Source organism: Somniosus microcephalus, chromosome 8 (genome assembly GCF_052327205.1).
Source record: "Somniosus microcephalus isolate GS21.2 chromosome 8, FLI_Smic_1.0, whole genome shotgun sequence".
In the NCBI taxonomy this organism is placed as follows: domain Eukaryota; kingdom Metazoa; phylum Chordata; class Chondrichthyes; order Squaliformes; family Somniosidae; genus Somniosus; species Somniosus microcephalus.
In genome coordinates this window covers 134867562-134895442 of record NC_140994.1, presented here as the reverse complement: position 1 = coordinate 134895442, position 27881 = coordinate 134867562, and the positions used below count along the sequence as shown (strand labels likewise).

The 27881-nt window shown below is 46.9% G+C and overlaps 1 protein-coding gene across 2 annotated transcripts in view; it reads left to right on the top strand.

Moving 5' to 3' along the window:
* The window catches only part of jakmip2 (janus kinase and microtubule interacting protein 2), a 439655-nt gene that overhangs the window by 225257 nt on the left and 186517 nt on the right, over positions 1-27881 (top strand). For both annotated transcript variants that reach the window (XM_085995146.1, XM_085995144.1), the window contains exons 5-9: positions 1044-1259; positions 7084-7182; positions 13797-13943; positions 16272-16412; positions 18471-18527. In XM_085995146.1, coding sequence (XP_085851272.1) covers positions 1044-1259; positions 7084-7182; positions 13797-13943; positions 16272-16412; positions 18471-18527 — 660 coding nt within the window. The remainder of the gene's footprint in view (positions 1-1043; positions 1260-7083; positions 7183-13796; positions 13944-16271; positions 16413-18470; positions 18528-27881) is intronic.

Below are 27881 nucleotides of genomic sequence, written 5' to 3'. Positions count from 1 at the left end.
CATTTCCATTTCTGATGCCAGTCATTCATATGGCTTCTGGTTGCCAAATGACGGACAGTTTTTGCTGTTAATTGACATCTACTTGAACTGCCCCAAACTCATTCTGCTTAGGACTCATAGTAAAGAAAGTGGAGAGTTTCATCTCATTAGTTTAGCCTTGATTCAAATGGAAGAACTGTGTCTGAGACCCAGCTGAACTTGCTGCTACCCAATTTATTATTAAGTGGAGTAGCTGGTTTATGGAATACAATATATTTTCAATAAGAAATGTGCTCAGCATAGCACACTCCACAGATAATTCACAACCTCCACCTCTCCTTAGGGGTTACTGTTGGAATGACTTTGGCTTGAGGGTATATTCTGGACAAGTCTCCATATTCAACCATTGCTTGGAGGGCCTACCCATGCATGAAAAATATGCACTCCCCTACTTATAGTAGAGTGCGTCCCTCCATAAGCCAGTCAGAATGAATATTGTACACACTCTGTCTGAAAGTCAACAGGTATCAGACCTTTTCCTGGAAACCCCCAAGACCCAGACAACTCCCACACATATACGGACCCGAGCTCAAGAAGATCAGAATGGGGAGGCACGCTAACAAAAGACCCATCCCATTGACCCACAAAAGGCAATGATCCAACTTACAGGGCCCTTGATAGGCTATCCACCCAGGCAAACCCTAGCAACTGTGGACAAATTATTCTGAGTGCCAAGCAACGCATTGTCCCCAGCTATATCGACAACCCAAATGTGCCGATGGATTCTCTTGGAAGTACTGTATGACAAAACTGTACAATGACATTGGAAAGATATTTGTCTTTTCTACGAAGGAAAATTTTTTAAAAACTTGAAATAAAAAGTATCTCTGCTGCTGAAGCAACTGTAAGTTAGGCAGCAGCGCACAGCTCATTAGTCATTACATTCAGTATTTACTTGCTGAGGTAAATTACGGTACAGAATTATGACTGGCACTAGAGAGAAGGTCAGAGGGAGACTCCTGACTTACACTGGTGTTCAATACCTGTTTAATTTGTGTTTCAAGATGGATGAGATTAAAGCTAAAGATCGAACTATCTTTTCCCTGGAGAAGGAGCTCGAGGTGCAAATAGGTTACACACAGAAGCTTCAACTCCAGAAGGAGGCTCTGGATGAGCAACTCTTCTTGGTGAAGGAAGCAGAATGCAACATGGGTGTGAGCAGCCCTAAACGGGAGATCCCGGGCAGTGCACGGGATAGCACCGATCATCCAGGCAGTCCGGTAAGCAGTGCATATGCTTAAAGGTTTTGAGTAAGATAACTATTGATTCAAGAAAGAAAAACATGCATTTATATAACTCCTTCTTAAAAAGTTTTGTGTACAATGAAAGGCTTTGAAGTGCAGTCACTTGTGCCCACATGCAACAGATATTTTGCACTCATCAAGATTCCACAAACAGTAATGAGCTGAATGACCAATTAATCTGTTTTTGGTACCCTTGGGTGAGGTGAGAATGTTGGCCGGATACTGCGAGAATCCCCTTCTCTTCTTCGATCAGTAGAAGGAAATCAGGGCATGGAAGGCAGGGCATTTGTTTAGCATCTCACTCAAAGGACTCTACTCTCATCAATACAGCACTCCCTCAGTACTTCACTGGAGTGTCCGTCTAGATTATATTCTCAAGTTGTGGAATAGGGAGAAGCCAATTCTCTATATTTGTAGAATATAGTGGACATAAGAACATAAGAAATAGGAGCAGGAGTAGGCCATTCGTCCCTTCGAGCTTGCTCCGCCATTCAATGAGATCATGGCTGATCTTCTGCCTCCATTCCATTCACCGGCCCTATCGCCATATCCCTTGATGCCCTTACTAGTCAGAAATCTTATCGACTTCTGTTTTGAATATACCCAATGACTGAGCCTCCACAGCCCTCTGGGGTAGAGAATTCCAAAGATTCACCACCCTCTGTGTGAAGAAATTTCTTCTCATCTCAGTCCTGAATGGCCTACCCTTTATCCTGAGGCTGTGGCTCCTGGTTCTAGATTCCCCAGCCAAGGGAAACATTCTCCCAGCATCCATTCTATCAAGCCTTGTATTAGCTTTGTATGCTTCAATGAGATCCCCTCTCATTCTTCTGAATTCAAGAGAATACAGGCCTAGTTTACTCAATCTCTTTTCATAGCACGGTGGCATAGTGGTTAGCACTGTTGCCTCACAGCGCCAGGGACCCGGGTTCGAATCCGGCCTCGGGTGACTGTGTGGAGTTTGCACATTCTCCCCGTGTTTGCGTGGGTTTTCTCCGGGTGCTCTGGTTTCCTCCCACAGTCCAAAGATGTGCGGGTTAGGTTGATTGGCCATGATAAATTGACCCTTAGTGTTAGGGAGATTAAAATATGTGGGGTTACGGGGATAGGGTGGGATATGTGTTGGTGTAGGGGTTATGGGGATCGGGTGGGATATGTGTCGGTGCAGGCTCGATGGGCCGAAATGGCCTCTATCTGCACTGTGGGGTTTCTGTGATTCTGTGATTCTGTGACAGTCCCGCCATCCCAGGAATCAATCTCGTGAACCTTCGTTGCACTCCCTCTATGGCAAGTATATCCTTCCTTTGGTAAGGAGACCAAAATTGTACACAGGCCTCACCAAGGCCCTATATAATTGGAGGAAGACTTCTTTACTCCTGTACTCAAATCCTCTTGTAATGAAGGTCAGCATACCATTTGCCTTCCTAATGGCTTGCTGCACCTGCACATTCACTTTCAGTAACTCATGTACAAGGATACCCAGGTCCCTTTGAACATCAGCATTCCCCAATCTTTCACCATTTAGGAAATACTCTGCCTTTCTGTTTTTTCTACCAAAGTGGATAACTTCATATTTATCCACATTATATTCCATCTGCCATGTTCTCGCCCACTCACTGAGCCTGTCGCAATCCCCTTGAAGCCTCTTCACATCTTCTTTGCAACTGCCACTGCCACCTAGCTTTGTATCATCAGCAAATTTGGAAATGTTACCTTCAGTTCCCTCATCCAAATCATTGATATGGAGCTTAGGCGATCGCAAAATAATTTATTTTATATAAGCTTCTATTAGGCCAAGTGTCAGTTTGACTCAGTTGGTAGTACTGTGATCCCTGAGTCATAGATTGTGGGTTTAAACCCCGCTACAGTCCTGATCACATAATCTAGGCCGACAGTTCAGTGCAGTATGGAGGGAGTACTACATTGTCAGATGTGCTGACTTTTGGGTAAGATGTTAAACTGCAGCCCTGTTTGTATAATTGAATAGACGTAAATTTCCCATGGCACTATTCAAAGAAGAGCAAGGAGTTCTTCCAGTGCCCTGACCAACAATCCTCCCTCAACCAACATCACCAAAAATGGATTATGATGTAGTGGCACTGCCGAATGTCTCTTACCTGTTGTACATAATTCTTTCAACGTTGTGTATATACTGTTTGCATGTTCGGGCCATTGCCCCTTTAAGAACGCGAGCTGGGCCAGCTCGGTCTCCCGCGGCAAGCGCCGGCCTAGCTCGGCCTCCCGTTCCCGCAACTTCGGCCGCAACGGCCAGCTCCGATGCCGGGTGCCGGGAAAACGCGGTGACATCATCAAGCGAGTCACGTGACCACCCCAAGCGCGGGCAAACGCGATGACGTCACGTCGCAAGTCACGTGATGCCCCGAGCGCGGGAAACGTGAGCAACGCGATGACGTCACGACGCAAACGCGATGATGTCATCGCACAAACCTCCGGACTGCCTAGACAGTCCTCATGGCGTCCCCACTGGGCAAAGACCTGTTCCACAACTCTCCTGCATCGATCCACGTTGTTTGCTGTATTTCATCTTATCCAACATTAAAATCCTGTTTGTTGTTCTTCCGAGTCAAGCTCCATTATTTGTTAGGAATACTCCTATTCCTACATTGGTGACCCAACGACGTGAGGGCAGGACTTCTTCAAAACCTACATTGGTGACCCCGTCTCCGTGAACGTTTTTCACGGACGACGCGCACAACCTGAACCCCGTCTCTGTGAACGATTTCACAGAGGAAGAGCACAGCGAACAACATTCGACAAGCAACAACCGACGAACACCAATTCCTACAAAGGCAACCCCGTCTTTGTGAACGCATTCGCAAAGGAAGCGCAGCCGGGAGGTGATCCCGTTTTTCACGAACGTAATGCAGCCGGACCCCGATTTTTGTGAACGATTTTCACAAAAGAAGCACGCCATGGAAGCATCAGCCGTTTCGCTGTCGCTACCGCAATTCAGGGAGCAGCAACCGCCCTCGTGCTTTCTTCAGGTAGAAGCCCCGTTCGCCAAGAACATCGATGCGGCGCAGACCAACGAGATCTCCGTATTTGTCAGCTCCACCGCCTTACGGGTCGTCCGCCTCCACGACCGCTCCCAAAACAACAGCAAGTATGAATCCCTCCAAGCGTGGGTTCCGCAGGTTTTCGGACCCTCAAGATCGGAGCGTGCCCCCGCGGAGCTGCCACGAGGACTCGCTCCTCATGACCCACGAGGACCCATCCCTCGCGAACCACGAGGACCCATCCCTCGCGAACCACGAGGACCCATCCCTCGCGAACCACGAGGACCCATCCCTCGTGAACCACGAGGACCCATCCCTCACGAACCACGAGGACGCACTCCTCATGACCCACGAGGACCCATCCTTCGCGAAACATGAGGACCCATCCCTCGCAAACCACGAGGACCCATTCCTCGCAATCCACGAGGACCCATCCCTCGTGAAACACGAAGACTCATTCCCCGCCGACGATGCACCAGCCCGTCAGCCTGCTGGTTGTGTTTTATACCACACTTTTCAGCGCAAAAGCGAAGCATTGCCACCCTCCCAGCAGTTTTCCCCCTAAATCAACAACAACTCAAAGCGTTACCGCCCTCTCTACAGTTTTCCCCGCAACAAAAGCAGACATCTACTGAACTACTGCGCGCAGTTCGGCGTGAAGGTGAGGCGTTGCCGCCCTCCCGGCAGTTTTCCCCACGTTCGATACAACAACCGACACTCTGAACAACGAGGTACGGGTCTACGGGCAACCTGCGGCCGCGACCCTCATCACTAATCAACGCAGCAACTGTTAACTCGCTTCTTTGTTACCGTAGTAACATTACGACACGCACCGTTCCGTGCGTTCCCGACTGCCGATGAGTTCGCTCGCCTGCTCGATGAGTTACCCGACCGACTAGACCCACGTTCATTTCCTCCTGGATCGCCCGTTATGGCGTTCCTGCAGATTTCGTTCGACAGGAGACTTCCTAACAACACCAACAGCGCCATGTTCCACGTCTGCCAAACCTGCCAGTCACTATGACGCGGCCAGCTGTTTCGCCCCGGCGTCCGCTTCGAACCACGGGCTGCAGAGGTTGCACGTCTCCACGGTCCTTCACATGACAGATACGTTTTATTCGCCACGACGCACGTAAAGATCCGCTCATGACCAGCATCTTTAGACCTCGCCCACCAAGTTGAGACAGCACGACCGCCGAGACCACCGGACACCATCGTCGTTACGGCAGACCATGTGCGACCGCCCGCCTGACTGCCAGCTGCCCAACAGCCTCCGCCTCGGCACTACAGGATTCCTTCGGACAAGCTAGTCGGACCACTTCACCGTTTGACTTTGTCCGTTGAAGCGAATTCTGGGGGGGCGTATGTAGTGGCACTACCGAATGTCTCTTACCTGTTGTACATAATTCTCTTCAACGTTGTGTATATACTGTTTGCATGTTCGGGCCGTTGCCCCTTTAAGAACACGAGCTGGGCCAGCTCGGTTTCCCGCTCCCACGGCAATCGCCGACCCAGCTCGGTCTCCCGCTCCTGCGGCAAGCGCCGGCCTAGCTCGGCCTCCCGCTCCCGCGACTTCGGCCGCAACGGCCAGCTCCGATGCTGGGTGCCGGGTAAACGTGGTGACGTCACGTCGCAAGTCATGTGACGCCCCGAGCACGGGAAACGCGAGCAACGCAAACGCGATGACGTCATCGCACAAACCTCCGGACTGCCGAGACAGTCCTCGTGGCGTCCCCACTGGGGAAAGACCTGTTCCACGACTCTCCTGCATCGATCCACGTTGTTTGCTGTATTTCATCTTATCCAACATTAAAATCCTGTTTGTTGTTCTTCCGAGTCAAGCTCCATTATTTGTTAGGAATACTCCTATTCCTACAATGAGGTCTTTTATTAATTTGCTGTTTGTTGTGCACAAGCTGCCTATCACATTTGTATGCATAGCATAGGGGTGTAGAGACACGGAAAAGACCATTGCAGTCTGGCTGGCTGGCCCTAGTGATGGCACTTTGAGAGTAACCCATCGGCTGTAAAGTGCTTTGGGACATCCTGAGGATGTGACAGGTACCATATACATGCAAGTTCGTTCTTCCATCAGAATTGAATGTGTATCAAATGTGCGTTATAAATGACTTTTCAGTTTCCCAAATATGTCTTTTTTTCTAAAAGATATGCTTTCAAATATTTATTATTTCTTTGGCCCTGATGAAATGAATATCAAGCCAAGTGAAAGATTTAATACAGAAACTATTCAATAGACTTCTGCAATATATGAAGATGCAGCATTAGTCCCTGGTGTTGTGTTAACTACCTGTTGCCGCATACTGACATTTTTATAGGTCCCTCAACTTTACATTGAGAAAATTTATTAAATCCTATCCAAAGAAAATCAATCTTTGCTCTACCAGAATTTAATGTTTGCACTTCAAGAATAACTCCATTAAGTGACTTCTTGACCTTTCCCTCCTTGACAAAGATAGAAAATAAAAAGTTTCCTTTTCAGATTAATATAGAGATCCCATAGACTGAGCTTGTCCATGTTTAGAACATATCAATTAGAAATTAAAGGCATCATTTTCTTAACTATAAATATTGTGGAGAAAATAGAAGAGCAAGAAAAGATGAATTGTGTTTTCCGTGTTTAGTTGCCGTTCTTGATTCAGATGAACTGAACAAACAGCTAACGGCCATCAGTGAGCAGTTGTTGTATTTATCAGCACTCCCTCAGCTGCAGTCACTGTTCACCCGCATTGCACAATGTTATCATTTAATGTTCTTTCACACAGGACCTGCGGAGAAACCAACGCAAGATTGCAGACCTTAACTCAACAATTCGGAAACTAGAAGATAGAAACACATTGCTGGTAGATGAAAGGAACGAATTGGTAGGTGATTAAGTCTAAAGCTCAACAACATATATTATGATTTTGATGAGTTTGGGCAGAAGTCGCACCCGACCCTCCTCCAGCAGCAAAACTTCCCCAGAGGCAAATTCAGCCCTGAGCTTCAGCAAGCTATTTCTCCGTGAGGAGCATCCCAGCCCAGCTTGATTCTGTAGCAGACATTGTAGACAATGGATGGTAATTAGGAGGGAGAATCCTGGTTAATGTCACCATCCTCCCTAATTCAATGGGCGCTGAGACCAATTGTTCTGCCCTTACCAGCCTGCCAGAGATTCGCTAACTCAGTAGAAACAGGCAATTGAACCCGGGACCTTCCTGATCTGAATAGCTCAGTTACTCAAGGGAATAAATGGCGTCTCTGGTTCCTAGAATATGGACTGAACCCAAGGTAAACCCACACCATTGGACACATCATGACATTTTTCCAAATGTCTCATTAATGGAGAAAAAATTCGATATGGAGTACTTATTCCTCAACGTATCACTCCTTTATATAAAAGAGGAAATTTACCTCACTAGAAATGATAATTTTTATAAAATGTCATTTTTCTTAGAAAACTACTCTATAGGATTATACATCCCAGTATTCCCTGGGCTTTCCTTTCCCTTTAACTAATTGCTTGCAAGGTTATCTCTTTTTCTTAAGCAGTCCCTTGGAACCGAGGATGATTTGCTTCCACACTAAAAATGAGTTCTCAGGTGACCGATGAGTCCAATGCGGGACCTACAGTCTCTGTTACAGGTGGGGCAGACGGTGGTTGAAGGGGCGGGTGGGTGGGGTGCTTGGGTTGACATGCACTCCTTCCGCTGTTTGCGCTTGGCTTCCGCTTGCTCCCAGCGAAGAGACTCGAGGTGTTTGGCGCCTTCCCGGATGCTTCTCCTCCACTTTGTGCGGTCTTGGGCCAGGGATTCCCAGGTGTCGGTGGGGATGTTGCAATTTTTCAAGGAGGCTTTGAGGGTGTCCTTGACGCATTTTCTCTGCCCACCTGGGGCTCTCTTGCCGTGTCAGAGCTCCAAGTAGCGTGCTTGTTTTGGGAGTCTCGTATCGGGCATGCGGACGATGTGACCCGTCCATCGGAGCTGATCGAGCATGGTCAAAGCTTCGATGCTGGGGATGTAGGCCTGAGCAAGAAGACTGACGTTGGTGCGCCTCTCCTGCCAATGGATTTGCAGGATCTTGCGGAGGCAGCGTTGGTGGTACCTCTCCAGTGCTTTGAGGTACCTGCTGTACATGGTCCATGTCTCTGAAGCATACAGGAGGGCGGGTATCACTACTGCTCTGTAGACCATGAGCTTGGTGCTGGGTTTGAGGTCCTGGTCTTCAAACACTCTCTTCCTCAGGCGACCGAAGGCTGCACTGGCACACTGAAGGCGGTGTTGGACTTCATCATCAACATCTGCCCTTGTTGATAGTAGGCTCCCGAGGTATGGAAAGTGGTCCACGTTGTCCAAGGCCTCGTCATGGATTTTGATAATCGGGTAGCAGTACTGTGTGGCGGCGGCAGGTTGGTAGAGGACCTTTGTCTTACAGATGTTTAGTGTAAGGCCCATGTTCTCGTACGCTTCGGTGAAAGTGTTGCCGATGGTTTGGAGTTCGGCCTCAGAGCGTGCGCAGATGCAAGCGTCATCTGCATACTGTAATTTGATGACAGAGGATGGGACGACCTTGGATCTGGACTGGAGGTGATGGAGGTTGAACAGTTTCCCGTTTGTTCTGTAGATTAGCTCCACTCCAGCGGGGAGCTTACTGAGGGTGAGATGGAGCATTGCAGCCAGGAAGATCAAGAAGCGCGTTGGTGCGATGACACAGCCTTGCTTGACCCTGGTCCGTACGTGAATTGGGTCTGTTGTTCAGGATCACAGCTTGCAAGTCGTCGTGAAGCAGGCGGAGGATGTTGACAAACCTTTGAGGTCAGCCGAATTTGAGGAGGACACTCCATAATCCCTCACGGTTGACGGTGTCAAAGGCCTTTGTGAGGTCAGAGAAGGCCATATACAGCGGTTGGTTCTGTTCCCTGCATTTCTCTTGTAGTTGATGTGCAGTGAAGATCATGTCCATTGTGCCCCTTAGTGGGCGGAATCCGCATTGCAACTCTGTGAGGAGCTCTTCAGCCACTGGGAGAAAGTGATTGAGGAGGATTCTCGCGATTACTTTCCCTGTGGCAGACAGCAGGGAAACTCCTCTAATTACCGCAATTGGACTTGTCACCTTTCTTGAAGATGGTCACGATTACGGCATCTCTGAGATCCCCTGATATGCTCTCCTCCTTCCAAATAAGAGAAATTAGTTCATGTAGTTGTGCCAATAGTGCTTCTCCGCCATGCTTTAGTGCCTCGGCGGGGATTCCATCTGTTCCTGAGGCCTTGTTATTCTTCAGTTGTTGGATGGCCTTTTCAACCTCATGCCGGGCTGGGGTTGTGCTGAGGTGGTGGCGGGTAGCATGCTGCGGGATGGAGTTGAGGACACTCGCGTCGAAGACAGATTCTCGGTTAAGGAGATCTTCAAAGTGCTCCTTCCAGTGGGCACTGACTGCCTCTCTATCCTTGATGAGTACCTCTCCGTTCTTGGCCCGCAGTTCTTGGTGCTTGGGCCGTAGGCGGCCTTGACTGTGCTAAAGAATCCACGCACGTCGTGGTTGTCGGCTAGGTGCTGGATCTCCTGCGCTTTCTCCATCCACCAACTTTTCTTTAGGTTGCGAGATTTTTGTTGGACCTCGTCCTTCAGGTGTCTGTAGAGCTGCTTTCTTGCTCTCGAGTTCTGTTACTGTTTCCAGATCAGGAATGCCTTGCGCTTGCGGCTTATTAGCTCCTGGATCTCCAGGTCGTTCTCGTCGAACCAATCTTCGTGTTTCCTGGTCGAGTGACCGAGCGTCTCTTCACAGGTGCTGATTATGGAGGCCTTGAGTGCAGATCAGGTGCTGTCGACACTCTGTGCCTCTGAATCACTGGGAGTCGTCAGGTTGGTTGTGAGGCACAGGCTGAATAGAGCTTTCTTAGCAGGGTCTTTGGGTGCTCCAGCGTTGATTTTCCTGCGGCATTGCTTCTGTTGCCGCCACTGTTTTGGGACTACGTTGATGGAGATGACAGAGCGGATTAGGCAGTGGTGTGTCCAGCAGTCGTCAGCTCCTGTCATGGCGTGGGTGATACGGACATCCTTGTGGTCCCTCGCTCGGACAGTGACGTAGTCCAGCAGATGCCAGTGCATGGAGCGAGGGTGTTGCCATGAAGCATTGTACTTGTCTCTCTGATGGAACAAGGTGTTGGTTATGACAAGGCCATGTTCTAAGCATTTTGTCAGGAGGAGGGTACTGTTGGAGTTCGCTTTCCCTACCCCCTGTCTGCTGATCACACCTCCCCAGAGGTCTGTGTCCTTTCCAATTCTGGCATTGAAGTCACCAAGGAGGATCAGCTTGTCACCTGTTGGGACTCGGGACAGGGATTGTTCAAGGCTGGAGTAGAATTCCTCTTTGGTCTCGTCTTTTGCTTCCAGTGTTAGGGCGTATGCACTGATGACCGTAGCGCACTGGTTCCGGGCTAGGTTGAGCCGTAGAGTCATGAGGCGTTCGTTTATTCCACAATGAGAGTCTCTGAGACGTTCAACTAGCTAATTTTTTATGGCAAAGCCTACCCCATGTTGGCGGCGTTCTTCTTCAGGTTTGCCTTTCCAGAAGAAGGTGTAACCACCGCCTTGCTCCTTGAGCTGGCCTTCCCCTGCCCGCCGGGTCTCGCTTAGGGCAACGACGTCTATGTCGAAACATCTGAACCCCTGGGCAACGATAGCAGTACGGTGTTCTGGTATGTCGCTGTTGGGGTTGTCCATGAGTGTCCTGATGTTCCAGGTCCCAAACTTCATTTTAAAGGGTGGAAGATACCTGTGCGTGAATTCTTTCAACGTGGGGTGGCTGTTGCACACCAGCAACCACACGGGCTTGACAGAGCAAGGTCTTGGTCCACTGGTAAGGGGATCCAAGATGATTGGAGACCAAGCTCTGCTACATCGGCCTAGCACACACACACACACACACACACACACACACACACACACACACACAAAAACACGCCTACTGTCCTCTCTCCTTCCCGCAGGTCCTCTGTGCCTGGGTTTCATAGGCTGCAGTGTGGTCCTCTTGACCCCGCTGCTGGTCCACGCTGTGCCACTTCTGGGCCTCGACCTCGCTGGCTGGGCTCATCCTTGCTTCTGAGCCTCGTCCTGGGCCTCGACCTCACTCCTGGGCCTCGTCCTCGCTCCTGGGCCTCGACCTCGCTCCTGGGCCTCGACATCGCTCCTGGGCCTCGTCCTCGCTCCTGGGCCTCATCCTCGCCCCTGGGCCTCGACCTCGCCCCTGGGCCTCGTCCTCGCCCCTGGGCCTCGTCCTCGCTCCTGGGCCTCGACCTCGCTCCTGGGCCTCGTCCTCGCTCCTGGGTCCCGACCTCGCTCCTGGGCCTCGTCCTCGCCCCTGGGCCTCGACCTCGCCCCTGGGCCTCGTCCTCGCTCCTGGGTCCCGACCTCGCTCCTGGGCCTCGTCCTCGCCCCTGGGCCTCGACCTCGCTCCTGGGCCTCGTCCTCGCCCCTGGGTCCCGTCCTCGCCCCTGGGCCTCGTCCTCGCTCCTGGGCCTCATCCTCGCTCCTGGGCCTCGGCCTCGTCCTCGCTCCTGGGCCTCGTCCTCGCTCCTGGGTCTCGACCTCGCTCCTGGGTCCCGACCTCCTTATAGGGTGTCTCCTAGTGAGTACTGTAACTCCTATGTCAATTATTTTTGGTGAGATTGGTAATTAGGTATAAAGTAACTGTATTACACTAGTTTATAGCATTGAACGGGTTAACTTGTCAGAAAATGTGATTGTTTGTTTGGGTAGTGTTATTGGTTATGTTTCTATCTTTAAAATTGAAAATGATTTTGAGCCAAAGGTTAGGGATGAAATTTGAAATGGGAGAGGCACTTCCCATGAATGATCAAGCATATTTGCTTAACCTGTTGGACAGAAATTATATGTTTACCAAGTCAATGGTTGTGATTGTCTTACCATTTGGAATTTTAATTGAAAGAAAGTGATGCCGCGATTTTACGACCCTCGGCGGGTCCATGGAGGACGATGTCGGTGGCAGGTCACGACCCCGTTGCTGTCTCCATCCCGGCCTCTGAAATGAATTTACCCTGATTGGGCTTGTTAAGCCCGCCCTGTGCGTTTGCCGGCCAATTAGAGGAAATGGGTCTAGTGATGTCATTTGATGATGCGTCATCAGCTGGTTTCCTTATAGGGACCATGGCCAAATTTATTTTGACATTTGTGCTGTAGTGTGCTACACCATTGAAGTGACCTCCTGCCTCAGCTTCACTGACGAGGTCTAGGCACAGCGGGAAACCGGTGGGTGAACTGTCAAATCCAAAAAGCTGGGATAAAACCATTGATAAGTGGCTGTAACCAAGCCACTAATGATTTTAATTGCCTCCCCCGCCACTGCGTGCCGGGTCTGCTCAGCGCTGGCAGACCCGACACTTGGAAAAGGCGTGTGGCGGCAGGTTCACAGCGAGGTTCCAACCCGCTGGGGAAAAGAAACATTTTCCCGCCCGACCCCCCCACCGATCGTGCCCACTGACCCCCTGCAAAATGCAGCCCTGAGATTTTGACCATAAAATGTCAACATTTTTATGTTCAATTTTAATCTGAAAAGCGATGTTTTAATAGAACACAATATGGGATATATTTAACAATATTGACTTCAATTTCAAATGTGTATTTTGATGCTATATATTATTAAATCCCACAATGGTGTATCACGAGTGGGAGAAAATATTAATAGTTTTCAATGAAAAGGGGGTGGGTAATGGTCTTCAAGTGCCCCTGAAGGAAGAACTTGAAATAAGGATACCGGAAAAATCATTCCCCAGCAAAGAATAGGATTCTTCAATGTACCTTTTGTACTCCATTATTTATGATAAATCAATTTTATGACCACCTGAAGGTTGCTCCCTCTTGGGCCATAGGCTATTCCAAGATTAATTGATTGGGTGTCTTGGCAATCAACCCCGGGAAATTCCTGACTAAACCGCCTGAGGTGTGCGCAGTAGACCACACCAACTCATAACTCTTGGGGAAACCATGGTTACATCAATTCTGAGCTTTCTCAAGCTCACTCACTCATGGCTCCATTAGATTTGATGAGGGAAAATAAATTCATGTAGGCTCAATGGTTGGCTTTCATCATGATGGTTCTTGACCATTTCGCCTCTCACAGTAAAACAAACATGCTCCAAATGCTTGACCATGTAGTGAGCCTCTTAAGATTATAAATAATACCTCAATTAAGCACAAAGTTCAGTTAACTTCTAGTTTTAAGTACAAGTCTAAAGATTATTCAGTTACTTCCAATGCTGCACTTCACATGGAAGAATAGATTTTAAATGGGATTACATTGCATTGGCTGAATTTGCTCAATCTTTATAACATATTATTATTGACTGGACCTAAGGGGCTGACTAGTTGACACCATTGCACATTCAGAACTGTGTAATGCCCGAGGACACCAACAATCGTGTGACATGTCGGTAAGGAGACAAAAGGTCAAACAAAATTAATTTTGAACTTGTGTTTCCAGCTGAAGCGAATTCGTGAAGCCGAAAAACAATGTAAACCTCTCCTGGAGAAGAACAAGTGCCTGTCTAAGAGAAACGATGATTTGACTCAGTCTTTGCAACGCATGGAGGAGAAACTCAAAGTACTTAACAGAGAAAATGCAGAAATGGTAATTTCCAAGTATGACATACTTTTGTTTGGGTAAAATGATATCTGACTTTTACAAGGTTATCCATATTACCTTCTGTTTATATTTGTTTAGAGGTATTGAAAGCAATTGATGTATTCCAGCTTTTCAAAAAGCCAGGATATGGGCTGCGGTTTTTACCCCAGTCGGGTCTTGGGCAGGTGGGTGGTGAGGGCAGTTAGAACCTCAACCGCAGCTACAGATATGAGGCACCAGCTAGTTTAACTACCCGGCCTCATTTAAATCCCACTGGCCAACTTCCTGTCCATTCAGGACCTAAAGTCAGTGGGAAGCAGCGGAAAAATCACATGGCCTGGAGGTGACCGGATTGGCTCGTGGGAGCATCTCACAGAGGTCTCGTGTTCAGGAAGAGGAAAGTCCGGGGCAGAAGACGCCTAATCTTTCCTCGTGGGTTCTGGAGGAGGCACACGCCTGCTCCCCCTGGCCCCACAAGGAAAGAAAATGGTTACCTTTTACAGCTTCTACTGAGGCTGATCCTCGCTGGAGCCTGATCCTCTACAGCGGCGGGTGGGGTGGGGGGGGTGCGGTCTGATACACTCCGAGGGGCTGATCCTCTGTGGGGGGGAAGGGAGGGTGATCTTCTCCGGGGCCTGATCTTACTCTGCCTTCCTGGTGCAGCGTGAATTTCATACATTAACTTAGGAAGCTCCTTGGGGCGTTTCTCTATTTTAAAGGCTCTATATAAATGCAAGTTGCTGTTGTTGACGCTGCTTTGCACACTTCGCCCATTATGTCTCATTTGTTTAATTTACATCATTAATCTCAAAACAAGAAACAGTGACTTAACTAAAGTGCTCTAATCTCTCATCACATTGTGAAGTGTGAGCTATATCACAATTATGGTTTGTTACTGAGTTCATTGACATTGCACTTTTAATGTAGTATATGAAACTATATTTACAGAAAGCGGCAAAAATTAACTAATTAGTACCAACTGGGATATCTCATTTTTATTTGTGCATGCTGAATTTGAAAGTAATTTCATACTTGAGTCTATGTAGGGTGTGCAGCAATATACGAGTATTTAAGTTATTATTTCTACAAGCTGAATCTAAATGTTGAGCTTTTGCCAAATAATGGAATATGATCAGAGAAAGTCATGATCAATCTGTATGGTACTCTGGTCAGACCGGGCTTTGTCTCAGCCCAGTTCAAGCCACCGAGGTGCCGCTGACCTCGATGAAAGCTGCCCACAGAGATCGCAGAAAACTTTAGCTTCCTCGACGTGTAATTGACTGTAACGCTGACAATAGGGGATTCCTGGTGTAGGGCAGCAGTGACATCATCAAGCTGTTTAAGTAGCCGATCACATTGAAGAATTCTCCCAGAGAGCAAACCAGGAAATGAAAAGCACTGATTATATGCACTTTTTAGAAATGTTACAGAGAGCGAAATAAAGATTGGGACATACATATGGTAGAAGCTGAAACATCATGAACAAACTTAAAAAAAAACTTTAAAAAAATATTTAAAAAAATATAAGAATTTTTATCATAATGGGGAAATTTGACATTCCACAAATATAAAATTAATTTTTCAGAGCCATAATGTTTGTTTAGCAGTCAGTACGCTGTTAAAACCCCAGTTACATCTATTCCAATAAGGCCCAACATTTAATGGGATATTTAACAGCAATATTAGCGTGAAAAAGCTTAAGTTTTCGTCAGTTTCACTGATTGGCGACTATGGGGAAGGGGCGGGGGTTCCACAGTGCAGCCTGTGTCGGAGCAGGCATGACTGGCCACAACATCAGGATTTCCGCGCTTAGCTGCGCACGTAGTAAATCTTGAAGTTACGGTCAGTTTCAGAGGGGTAATGATGGCGGGCGCTGACAGTTTGCCATCATTACCCGCCGCAAAATCCAAGCCTATGTTTTTTCATCTTATGACTGATTTCAGACCACAAATGGGAAAGAAAATCACCCCAGTAAACATATCATGTATCTCTTAGATGTACATTAAGGTGGCATTGGTAGTGGCTAAGGAATATTGAGAGTCACAGTGGGGGGGAGGAGTTGGAGACATATAAAATATAGCAAAACTAACAAAATCGGTGCGGGATGTATAGTAAGTGGCATATAGCACTTCATATTTGGTTTCTTAAAGTAGTATCCAGCTCAAGTGAAGTACAAGTAGTCAGGATTGCGCTCTGTAGTCTCCAATTACATTCTGATTGCAGCCCAGGCACGACAGCATTGCCATTTCACCTAAGCGAGGTAATAAATGCTTCCCAAAGGATCATTGCCTTTTTTACTAATGTCTTTTAAAAAATGTTTCCTTCATTCTACAGAAAGAGAAAATCGGCTCTCATCCACCCCTGAAGAAATTACGCTCCTTAAATGACCTTGACCAAGCTCATGAAGAACAAGAAGTAGACTTTTTAAAGCTTCAAGTTCTTGAACAGCAGAACATCATTGATGACTTGACTAGGGTAAGTCCTCCGAATCTCACTGTCATGCTGGTATCCATGATATTATTATACCCACTATCATTTCTTTATTGCCGAAGGCACCTACCCACCAGTGAAGAATAAACACGCTCAGTTTTCTTCCTGGCGTTGTTAGATGCCACACCTCTGCCTCTGCAGCTTGCGTACACCAGTGCCCACTTTCACCAGCTGGCGGGAGACATGCAGTCGTGACTCAGCAGTGACGCTGCCGTACAAATTTCCATTGTCTCCTCAGGAAGGCACTCGGGCCCACAGCCAGCACCTCCCCACTTGGCACAGTTCAGACTGAGCACAGAGTAGAGTGAAGCATCAAATCTGCATCATCCCATTCTAATGCACTGCATGTTCCATAGCGCTGCCAATTATCATTTTATTTCTACCAGGTTTTGCTTTTCAAACCTGAATTTAAAGCGTATTCTACCTGCATGGATTTAAGTGGACTGTAAGCAGCAGAACTATTGTTTCAAGTGATATATTTAACATGTCTAAAGAAGCTGTGGTATATTTTTAATACATGCCAAGAGTTGATTCTAAAGAAACTGCAATCAAAGGACACTTATTAATCTTTACAACAAATAGTTTCAGTGACACAACAATCTTGAAGGGATTTTCTTTCCACGAACTAGCTGTAAACATGAGTACAGAGCACTCCCCAATGACCTTTTAATAGAATACGAGGGGAATGTTAATGCTTTATTCCGATATCAGTGCTTGAAACGTCATTGTGTGAAGAATAATGTGCGAATGCTTAATATGTCCCTGTAACATTTCTTGGTCTATTACTTTAATGGATACATTAAGCTGCTTATTTTGAAGTGGAAAATGCCTCAGTTAAAACAGCAGACCAAGGAATTTCATTTGAAAGCATTAAACCTCCATATGTTTACCTTCACACAACATAATTTCAAGACCTTGTTGTCTTTGTTGGTTGGAATATAAACACTGTTCCAACGTTAAACCCTTTGAAACTTTCACTAGTACTTTGTAAAAATTAATTCCTGGGATGTGAGCGTCACTGGCAAGGCCAGCATTTATTACCCATCCCTAATTGCCATTGAGAAGATGGTGGTGAGCCACCTTCTTGAATCGCTGCAGTCCGTGTGGTGAAGCTACTCCCACAGTGCTGTTAGGTAGAGTGTTCCAGGATTTTGACCCAGTGACGATGAAGGATCAGCGATATACTTCCAAGTCAGGATGGTGTGTGACTTGGAGGTGGTGATGTTCCCATGCACCTGCTGCCCTTGTCCTCCTAGGTGGTAGAGATCTTGGGTTTGGGAGGTGGTGCCGAAGAAGCCTTGGCGAGTTGCTGCAGTGCACCTTGTAGATGGTACACACTGCAGCCACGGTATGCCGGTGGTGGAGGGAGTGAATGTTTCAGGTGGTGGATGGGGTGCCAATCAAGCGGATTGCTTTGTCTTGGATGGTGTCAAGCTTCTTGAGTGTTGTTGGAACTGCACTCATCCAGGCAAGTGGAGAGTATTCCATCACACTCCTGAGTTGTGCCTTGTAGATGGTGGAAAGGCTTTGGGGAGTCAGGAGGTGAGACACTCGCCACAAAATACCCAGCCTCTGACCTGCACTTGTTGCCACAGTATTTATGTATATTTTTGACATCTTTTTAAAATCTAGCTGACTTGAAAATTCTGTGGAAATGAATTAGGTTTGCACCTTCAGGTTTAGTCAGTGCAGAGCTAGCCAGCATCCTGAGCAGCCATAAATGCAGAGATGGATTAAAGACAGAAATATATTTTTGTTAGTATGTCATGCAACATTTAAAAAGACCACAAATGTGCATATTGGCTTGTACATCATTGTCTTTCTGTAGAAAAGGTGTTTCTTTTTCAACAGAGCATTGCATTGCATATGGAACTCACTGTACGTCAAATGGATTGTTCAGACTGGGAGGTGTTCCCACGTAATGAAACTATCTGTTTATCTTTTTTATTAAATGAGACGGTATTTATGGGAGGCTGCTGTCAGTTCAGTGGGGCTTTCTCGAACATGCCCAATTTCAGCCTTGTGGATTTCCTTTTATTTTAGGACCGAGAACGACTGCTTCGTCGCAGAAGACACAAACGAAGTGCAAAGCATATCAAGGTAAGTGACACTGGGTGGCACAGTGATAAGGAAGGCTTTTGTACCCATTTTAAATTCCCAAAACTCATTCTCCCAGCTTGTTCAGGAAACAATGTAATTCTCTCCCAGGAAACGTACAAAGCATAATTCTCCCACTCACTACCTCTCCAGAATTTGAGCAGGTTTATTGGAGGATGTAGGCTGACAGAAAGTAAAAAAAGATGGGGAATGCTGCAAGTAATTATATCGGCAATTATGGTTTTTTTCCCCCCATAACTGCAACAAGCTTCTAGACTTGTACACAGAGGACTTGTACACAGATAAGATCTCCCCAATATGCACATCAGGTTTGTAAGGACAAATCTTCTGTGGCATCTCATCTGTCAGGAGCACATATAAGGATGTCCTGCACGGGTAGCCCAGGAAGATTATGCACTTACGCATGGCGTAATATTATTACAGCATGGCTCTTGGCGGGTGAGGCCCCACCCTGGACCCACAGAAATTGCAAAATATCTTTTAGTTTGAATTTGTTTTGTAAATGAAAAACAGGTGAGACATGGGCTCCCATCTGTATCTTTGTTGAGGCTCAACAAGTTGAGTAGTTTTAAGTAACAACAAAAAAAAAGCACCTGAAAGACACTGTTCAGCTGTGAAAACTGTGTCTCACCTTGAAGGAGCCATAAGTTTCCATTCCTTTGAATCACAATGTTGAAAACACCTGCTAAGTATGTACAATTCCACTCTCAGGTCATTCAAGTGTAACTGAAATATAAATGTTTCAACCCTGCTGTCTGGAGGAAAAAATCATACATGGACACAAATCAGAGCCACTTGCACTTATTTTGCATTTGTCAAACGTGGCCACAGTAAATAATAATTCCAATAGGTCTAAGAGCATTAAAAAAACAAGCCTGAAGGCTTTGTGTCTTAATGCGAGGAGCATTTGTAATAAGGTGGATGAATTGGCTGCGCAAATAGAGGTAAACGAATATGATTTGGTTGGGATTACGGAAACGTGGCTCAAGGATGGCCAAGACTGGGAACTCAACATCCAGGGGTATTCGATATTCAGGAAAGATAGGCAAAAAGGAAAGGGAGGTGGGGTAGCATTACTGGTTAAAGAAGGGATTAATACAATTGTAATGAAGGATATTAGCTCTGATGATGTGGAATCTGTATGGGTAGAATTGAGAAATACTAAGGGGAAAAAAACATTAGTGGGAGTGGTATATAGACCTCCAAACAGTAAGGTGGAGGTTGGGGATGGCATTAAAGAAACGTGCAATAAGGGCACAGCAGTCATCATGGGTGACTTTAATCTACATATAGATTGGGCCAACCAAATTAGTAACAATACTGTGGAGGAGGAATTCCTGGAGTGTTTACGGGATGGTTTCCTGGACCAATATGTCAAGGAACCAACCAGAGATCAGGCCATCTTAGACTGGGTATTATGTAACGAGAAAGGATTAATTAGCAATGTTGTTGTATGAGGCCCCTTGGGTCGGAACGATCGTAATATGATCGAATTCTTCATTAAGATGGAGAATGAAGTAGTTAACTCAGAGACAAGGGTCCTCAATTTAAATAAAGGAAACTACGATGGTCTGAGGAGCGAGTTGGGTAGGATTGATTGGGGAATGTCACTCAAAGGGTTGACGGTGGATAGGCAATGGCAAACATTCAAAGACCGAATGGATGAGCTACAGAATTTGTTCATCCCAGTTTGGCATAAAAATAAAACAAAAAAGGTGACTCAACCGTGGCTAACAAGGGAAATTAGGGATAGCATAAGATCCAAGGAGAGGACATATAAATCGGCTAGAAAAAGCAATAATCCTGAGGATTGGGAGCAGTTTAGGAGTCAACAAAGGAGGACAAAGGGATTAATTAAGAAAGGGAAAATGGAATATGAGAGTAGGCTTTCAGGGATCATAAAAACGGACTGTAAAAGCTTTTATAGATATGTGAAGAGAAAAAGATTGGTGAAGTCAAGCGTAGGTCCCTTACAGTCAGAATCAGGGGAATTTATAATGGGAAACAAGGAAATGGCAGGCCAACTAAATACATACTTTGGTTCTGTCTTCACAAAGGAGGACACAAATAACCTCCCAGAGATGCCGGGGAACATGGGGTCTGATGAAAGGGAGGAACTGAAAGAAATCAGTATTTGTAGGGAAATGGTGTTAGGAAAATTGATGGGACTGAAGGCCGATAAATCACCAGGGCCTGATGGTCTACATCCCAGGGTACTTAAGGAGGTGGCCCTAGAGATAGTAGATGCATTGCTGGTCATCTTCCAGAACTCGATAGACTCTGGAACGGTACCCATGGATTGGAGGGTAGCTAATGTTACCCCACTATTCAAAAAAGGTGGTAGAGAAAAAGTGGGGAATTATAGACCAGTAAGCCTGACATCGGTAGTGGGGAAAATGCTAGAGTCTATTATAAAAGATGTAATAGCAGAGTACTTGGAAAGCAGTGACAGGATCGGACAAAGTCAACATGGATTTACAAAAGGTAAATCATGCTTGACTAATCTACTGGAATTTTTTGAGGATGTAACTGGTAAAATAGATAAGGGAGAACCAGTGGATGTGGTGTATTTGGACTTTCAGAAGGCTTTCGATAAGGTCCCACATAAGAGATTAGCATGCAAAATTAAGGCACATGGGATTGGGGGCAAGGTATTGACTTGGATAGAGAACTGGTTGGCGGACAGAAAGCAAAGAGTTGGAATAAACGGGTCGTTTTCCGAGTGGCAGGCAGTGACTAGTGGGGTACCGCAAGGATCGGTCCTAGGACCCCAGCTGTTCACAATATATATTAATGATCTGGACGAGGGAATTGGATGTAATATCTCCAAATTTGCAGACGACACAAAGCTGGGTGGGAGGGTAAGCTGTGAGGAGGATGTCGTGAAACTCCAGTACGATTTGGACAGGTTGGGTGATTGGGCAGAAACATGGCAAATGCACTATAATGTGGAGAAATGTGAAGTTATCCACTTTGGTGGCAAAAACAGGAAGGCAGATTATTATTTGAATGGCAATAGATTGGGAGAAGGGGAAGTGCAAAGAGACCTGGGTGTTATTGTGCACCAGTCGCTGAAGGTAAGCATGCAGGTGCAGCAGGCAGTTAAGAAGGCAAATGGTATGTTGGTCTTTGTAGCAAGAGGGTTCGAGTACAGGAACAAGGATGTCTTGCTACAGTGCTGGGTCCCCAACTCTTCACAATTTATATTAACGATTTGGAGGAGGGGACCGAGTGTAACATATCAAAGTTTGCAGATGATACTAAGATGGGAGGGAAAGTAGTGAGTGAGGAGGACATAAAAAACCTGCAAGGGGACATCGACAGGCTAAGTAAGTGGGCAGAGATTTGGCAGATGGAATACAATACTGGAAAGTGTGAGGTTATGCACTTTGGCAGGAAAAATCGTCGAGCAAGTTATTATCTTAATGGCAAGAAACTGGAAAGTACTGAAGTACAAAGGGATCTGGGGGTCCTGGTGCACGAAACTCAAAAGGTTAGTATGCAGGTGCAGCAAGTGATTAAGAAGGCTAATGGAATGTTGGCTTTCATTGCTAGGGGGATAGAATATAAAAATAGGGAGGTATTGCTTCAGTTGTACAAGGTATTGGTGAGACCGCACCTGGAATACGGCGTACAGTTTTGGTGTCCATACTTAAGAAAGGACATACTTGCTCTCGAGTCAGTACAAAGAAGGTTCACTCAGTTAATCCCGGGGATGAGGGGATGGACATATGAGGAGAGGTTGAGTAGATTGGGACTCTACTCATTGGAGTTCAGAAGAATGAGAGGCGATCTTATTGAAACATATAAGATTGTGAAGGGGTTGGATCGGGTGGATGCGGGGAAGATGTTCCCGATGATGGGTGAAACTAGAACTAGGGGGCATAGTCTTAGAATAAGGGGCTGCTCTTTCAAAACTGAGATGAGGAGGAACTACTTCACTCAGAGGGTGGTAGGTCCATGGAATATGCTGCCCCAAAAAGCTGTAGAAGCTACATCATTACATTAATTTAAAACAGAAATAGACAGTTTCCTGGAAGTAAAGGGAATTAAGGGTTACGGGGAGCGGGCAGGAATTTGGACATGAGTCTAGGTTCGGATCGGTCATGGCCCTGTGGGTAGCGGAGCGGGCCCAGGGGCCGTGTAGCCTGATCCTGCTCCTATTTCGTGTGTCTAATTCTGTTTGATTCAGGAGATGGTTCTGTGATAGTGGATTGGCGGTTAGGATCAGATCAGCCATGATCTTATTGAATGGCGGAGCAGGCTCGAGGGGCCGATTGTGTTAAGTCTGTGTGTTATATTGAGAATTACTACACAGACCACAAGAGTAAACTTTAACAGGTCTTTACTAGTTGAAGGTCAGGGCGGAACTGCCCAATAAACCATTACACAGCACTTATAGACAGGTGTGGTCACCACCGGTATTATAGTATACAGCAGCCAAGATAAGTAGTGCAACCCTTAAAATAGTTCTCTTAAAGGTGGAATGGTTACATACACTACAATCCTCCCTTTTTAGGTCAACAGTATATATTCCCATTAAACATAACATCATAACATATATACACAACTTAATGTAAAAACAGTTCACAGATTCAGTCTCTCTGGAGGCTTCCTGACTCGGTCCGGATAACGCCTCGGTGGTGCAGTAGTTTTCGGTGGTGTAGTAGGTTCTTTTGGCAACGTCGATTCGGCTTGAATGTCAGTGTCGGGTTCATCTGGTTCCAGTATCACCGGATCGGAGGTAGATACTATGGGTATCTCTGCTTCATCATTAGGCATATAGAGTTGTGGTGCAGGTTGTCCCTTTTCAGATGACGCTATGATCTGGTCAGCATGGCGCCTTATTATGCTTTCACCAATGTCCACGGTATACATCAGCGGCCCTAGTCGTGTGCAAATAGTTCCAGGCTGCCATTTCTCGGTACGGTAGTCCCGGGCCAAAACTTGTTGACCTATCTGGAAGGTTCTAGTTGGCCTTTCATTCATGCCTTGAAATTGCCGGTTCTCTATGTCCCTTCTGATGCTTGGCTTGATCAAATCCAGCCGGCATCTTAGTCTTCTATTGAAAAACATCATGGCGGGAGTTTGGTTTGTGACCGCATGTGTTGTATTCCTGTACGCCAACAAGAAGTTATCTACCTTATGTTGTAGATTTATGTCTTCATTACCCATGGCCTTTATGGCCTTCTTGAAGGTCTGGACAAACCTTTCAGCTAATCCATTGGTGGCGGGATGGTATGGGGCGGACGTGTAGTGCTTAACCCCATTGTTTTTTAAGAACTTCCTGAATTCTTCGGACACAAATTGCGGTCCATTATCAGAACAGATCTGTTCCGGCAGCCCATTCCTGGCAAATATGGTCCTTAATACTGTGATGGTTTTTTCCGTGGTGGTGGAGGACATCTTTATTACCTCCGGCCACTTGGAGTGTGCATCCACCGCGATTAAGAACATTGAGTCCATAAATGGACCAGCAAAGTCAATATGTACCCTTTGCCATGGAGATGAGGGCCACTCCCATGGATGCAGAGGAGCTTGTGGTGGGGCGTTTTGGACCTTCTGGCATCCTAAACAGCTCTTGGTCATTTCTTCAATGTCTCCATCGATACCTGGCCACCACACGAACGCTCTGGCTAGGTTCTTCATTTTCACTCCACCCAGATGCCCCTCGTGAAGCTCCTTTAGCACTTTTTGCTGGAGTTTGGGTGGAATCACCACTCTGGATCCACACATCAAAGTTCCTCGGCACACTGACAGCTGTTCTCTTCTTTGCAAAAATGCTGGCAACAGTGGTTCGCCATGTGCTGGCCATCCCTTCACCGTTAAATCGTAGACTCGTGAGAGAGTCGGGTCATTTCTTGTTTCCTTTTCGATCGTAGAATTTGTTACTGGTAGACATTCCACTATGGTTGAGTGGAACATCTCCACTGGGTCCACTGTAGGCGCCTCTTCTACCGTTGGCAACGGTAGGCGTGATAACCCGTCAGCATTCCCATGCTGTTTTGATCCTTTGTATTCTATGTCATATTGGTGTGCCCCTAGGAAAAGGGACCACCTCTGTAGCCTTTGCGCTGTCATAATGGAAACGCCCTTTTTAGGGTTGAATATGGATACCAACGGCTGGTGGTCTGTCAGCAGTGTAAACTTCTGGCCCTGCAGGTAATGATTAAACTTCTTTACTCCCCACACCAGGCTGAGAGCCTCCCTATCCATCTGAGCATAGTTGCGCTCAGCGGAGGTCAATGATCTGGATGCAAATGCGACTGGCCTTTCCGAGCCATTTGGCAACTTGTGTGAGAGTACTGCTCCAATACCATAAGGAGAAGCATCACAAGCTAAACGAATAGGTAGCGTTGGGTTGAAGTGAACCAACACTTCCTCTGAGGTGATCAATGTCTTGCTTTTGCGAAAGGCCTTCTTACAGTCCTCGCTCCACTTCCATGGTACTTCTTTCTGCAAAAGAGCATTCAGCGGGTGCAGCACCGTGGATAGATTTGGCAGAAACTTATGGTAATAGTTAATCAACCCTAGGAACGATCTCAACTGGGATACATTTTCCGGAGCGGGAGCCTTCACAACAGCTTCGATCTTGTCAGGTGACTTGTGCAGCCCCTCCTGGTCAATGACATGACCACAGTACGAGATCCGTTTCTGAAAGAACTCACATTTCTGGCGATTAACTCGAAGGCCATATTCCTTCAACCTGGTGAGCACCAGTTTCAAATTTGCAAGGTGTTCCTCATCGTCATCTCCTGTAATCAGGATATCGTCCAAGTAACATTGAGTGCTTGGAATTCCCTGTAATACCTGCTCCATGGCCCTCTGCCAAATTGCCGGAGCTGAAGCCACTCCAAAAACCAGTCTATTATATCGATACAAGCCTCTGTGCGTGCTGATTGTGAGATACTGGCGCGACGACTCCTCAACTTCCATCTGTAAGTACGCTTGCGCCAGGTCTATCTTGGTGAAGCGTTTCCCACCAGACAATGAAGCAAAGATATCCTCAATCCGCGGAAGCGGATATTGCACCGTGTGAAGCACCGGATTAACTGTGATCTTGAAGTCTCCACAGATGCGGACCTTCCCCGGTTCCCCTGGCTTGTTACTCAATGAACGCTTCATGACGGGAACAATGGGCGTGGCCCACTCACTCCAGTCCACCTTAGACAGTACTCCTGAACGTTCCAGCCCTTCCAGCTCAGCTTCCACAGCAGGTCGTATCGCATAAGGTACCGGTCTGGCTTTGAAAAATTTTGGGTTTGCATGTTCTGCAATCTTGATTTTTGCCTTAATTCCTCTCAGTGTTCCCAGTCCCTGTTGGAACACCTCTTTAGCCTCATCCAATATTCTGGACAATCGTTCAGGTTTGACATCTTTTTTTCTGGAATCTACCGTTATTGCGTTTAGGGAGTGCCAGTCCATATTTATTTTCCTGATCCACTCCCGTCCCAGAAGTGGTGGACCTCCCTCAGGTAGTACATATAAATCCATTCCTTGGTGTTCTTTGCCCTTGTGTCTCACCATGACTTTTATCTTTCCGATGGGGTATACTTTTTGCCCCGTGTATGTCTGCAATACTATCTCCGTATCCCGTAGGGGAATATGCTTGAATAACTTTTTGTAATCTTGCTTATTCATGACCGTCAACGCCGATCCGGTGTCCAATTCCATCTTCACTTGGACTCCTGCTATCTGCAGTGTGACCCAGATAGTTTGTCGGTCAGCTTCCTTACTCACGTTGTGAATTCTCAGACTACCCAGTTCCTTGCTGTTGGAGTCTGAATCCGAATTCTTCTCAGGCACCTTATGTACCTTTCTGCACTTTTCCTGTGGTGACTTTTTGTTGCTGGTCTTCTTTCCTGACCGGCATACTTTAGCTATGTGACCAAGCTTGCCACATTTTCTACATTCCTGGTTTTTAAACCAGCATTGGTTCTGATCATGTGTTGTCTTCCCACAACGATAACATTTCGTTGTACCCGAAGCCATTTGATCGACGCTGAGTACCGCTGCCTTCAGCTGCATTTCCGCGGTGCCTCTCGCTGCGACTTCGTGCGATGCTGCAGTAGTGACAGCCTTATCAAGTGTAAGATCATTCTCTTCAAGCAACCGCTTTTGTGTTCCTTCTTTCGACAATCCACACACGAATTTGTCTCTCAGTGCCTCTGTCAGGCTTTCCCCAAACTGACAGTATTTCGCTAGCTTGCGCAGTTCAATTAAATACTCCGCGTTGCTTTCCTCTTTCAGTTGCGTTCTCGCATAAAATTTAAATTGTTCCGCTAACATCAGCGGTGTGGGGTTCAAATGATTCTTCAGGACAGCAACAATATTAGCGAAAGTCTGATCCGCCGGTTTAGCTGGTGATAGAAGATGCTTCAATAGCCCGTATGTCTTCGCACCCATTGAGTTTAGTAAGGTTAGTGATTTATCTTCATCTGATATTTTATTTGCCTTACAATATATCTCTATGCGTTCTACATACGTGGCCCAATCTTCAACATCGGGATCGAAATCGTTGATGTTACCACACTTAGGCATCCTCGCGATCTTCTTGAGAAACAAAAGAATTATTTTTTTTTTTTACAAAATGTCGTTTTCCCGCGCTTGTCTTCTTCCCCCGCCTCCGAAAATGGCGGCTTCCCGCGTTTGTCTTTCTCCCCCGCTGGCTGTAATGGCGATTGCCGATTTGCTGCGTTCGCCCTCCCCCAGCGGTTTTCAAATCGTGCCTCCCAGCCCCTCTTGCAGTCCGGTCCTTTCCCCCCCCGGCTGCGGCTGTGTTCTCCGCGGTTTTTTTATTTCCTCCCGCGCCTTACGCTGACCCGGTCGCTGTGCCTCACGGCCTCGGTAGCTGCCCGGTCTTTTTCACCGGTCGCGGTCGAGCTCTCTCTCGACGCTGTTGCGTCTCCCAGCCCGCTTGTAGCCCGGTCTCTCACACCGGCTGCGTTCCCGCTTGTAGCCCGGTCTCTCACACCGGCTACGTTTGCATTCACCGCGGCTTCCGTGCCTTACGCTGCCCCAGTCTCAGCGCCTCTGGCCCCGACTTCTGTCCGGCTCTTTTCCCCGGCCGTGGTCGGGTTCTCTGCCCTTATATCCTCCGTTTTCTTTATTTTCTCCCCTACTCACAGTCAACGTGGCCGACTTGCTGCTCGTCGCTGATCGGCTTACCCACCACCGTGATAGAAGGGATGATCACTGCCTGTTGCTGATGGAAGGCTTCGTGTCAGAATTCTTCCTGTGCTCTGCAGACCCGAGTCTTTTCTCAGCAGAATGATGAGGGCGGATGCCTCCTCTCGACGCCCGTTAAACTGCCTTGGATGTATCTCTGCCGCAGGG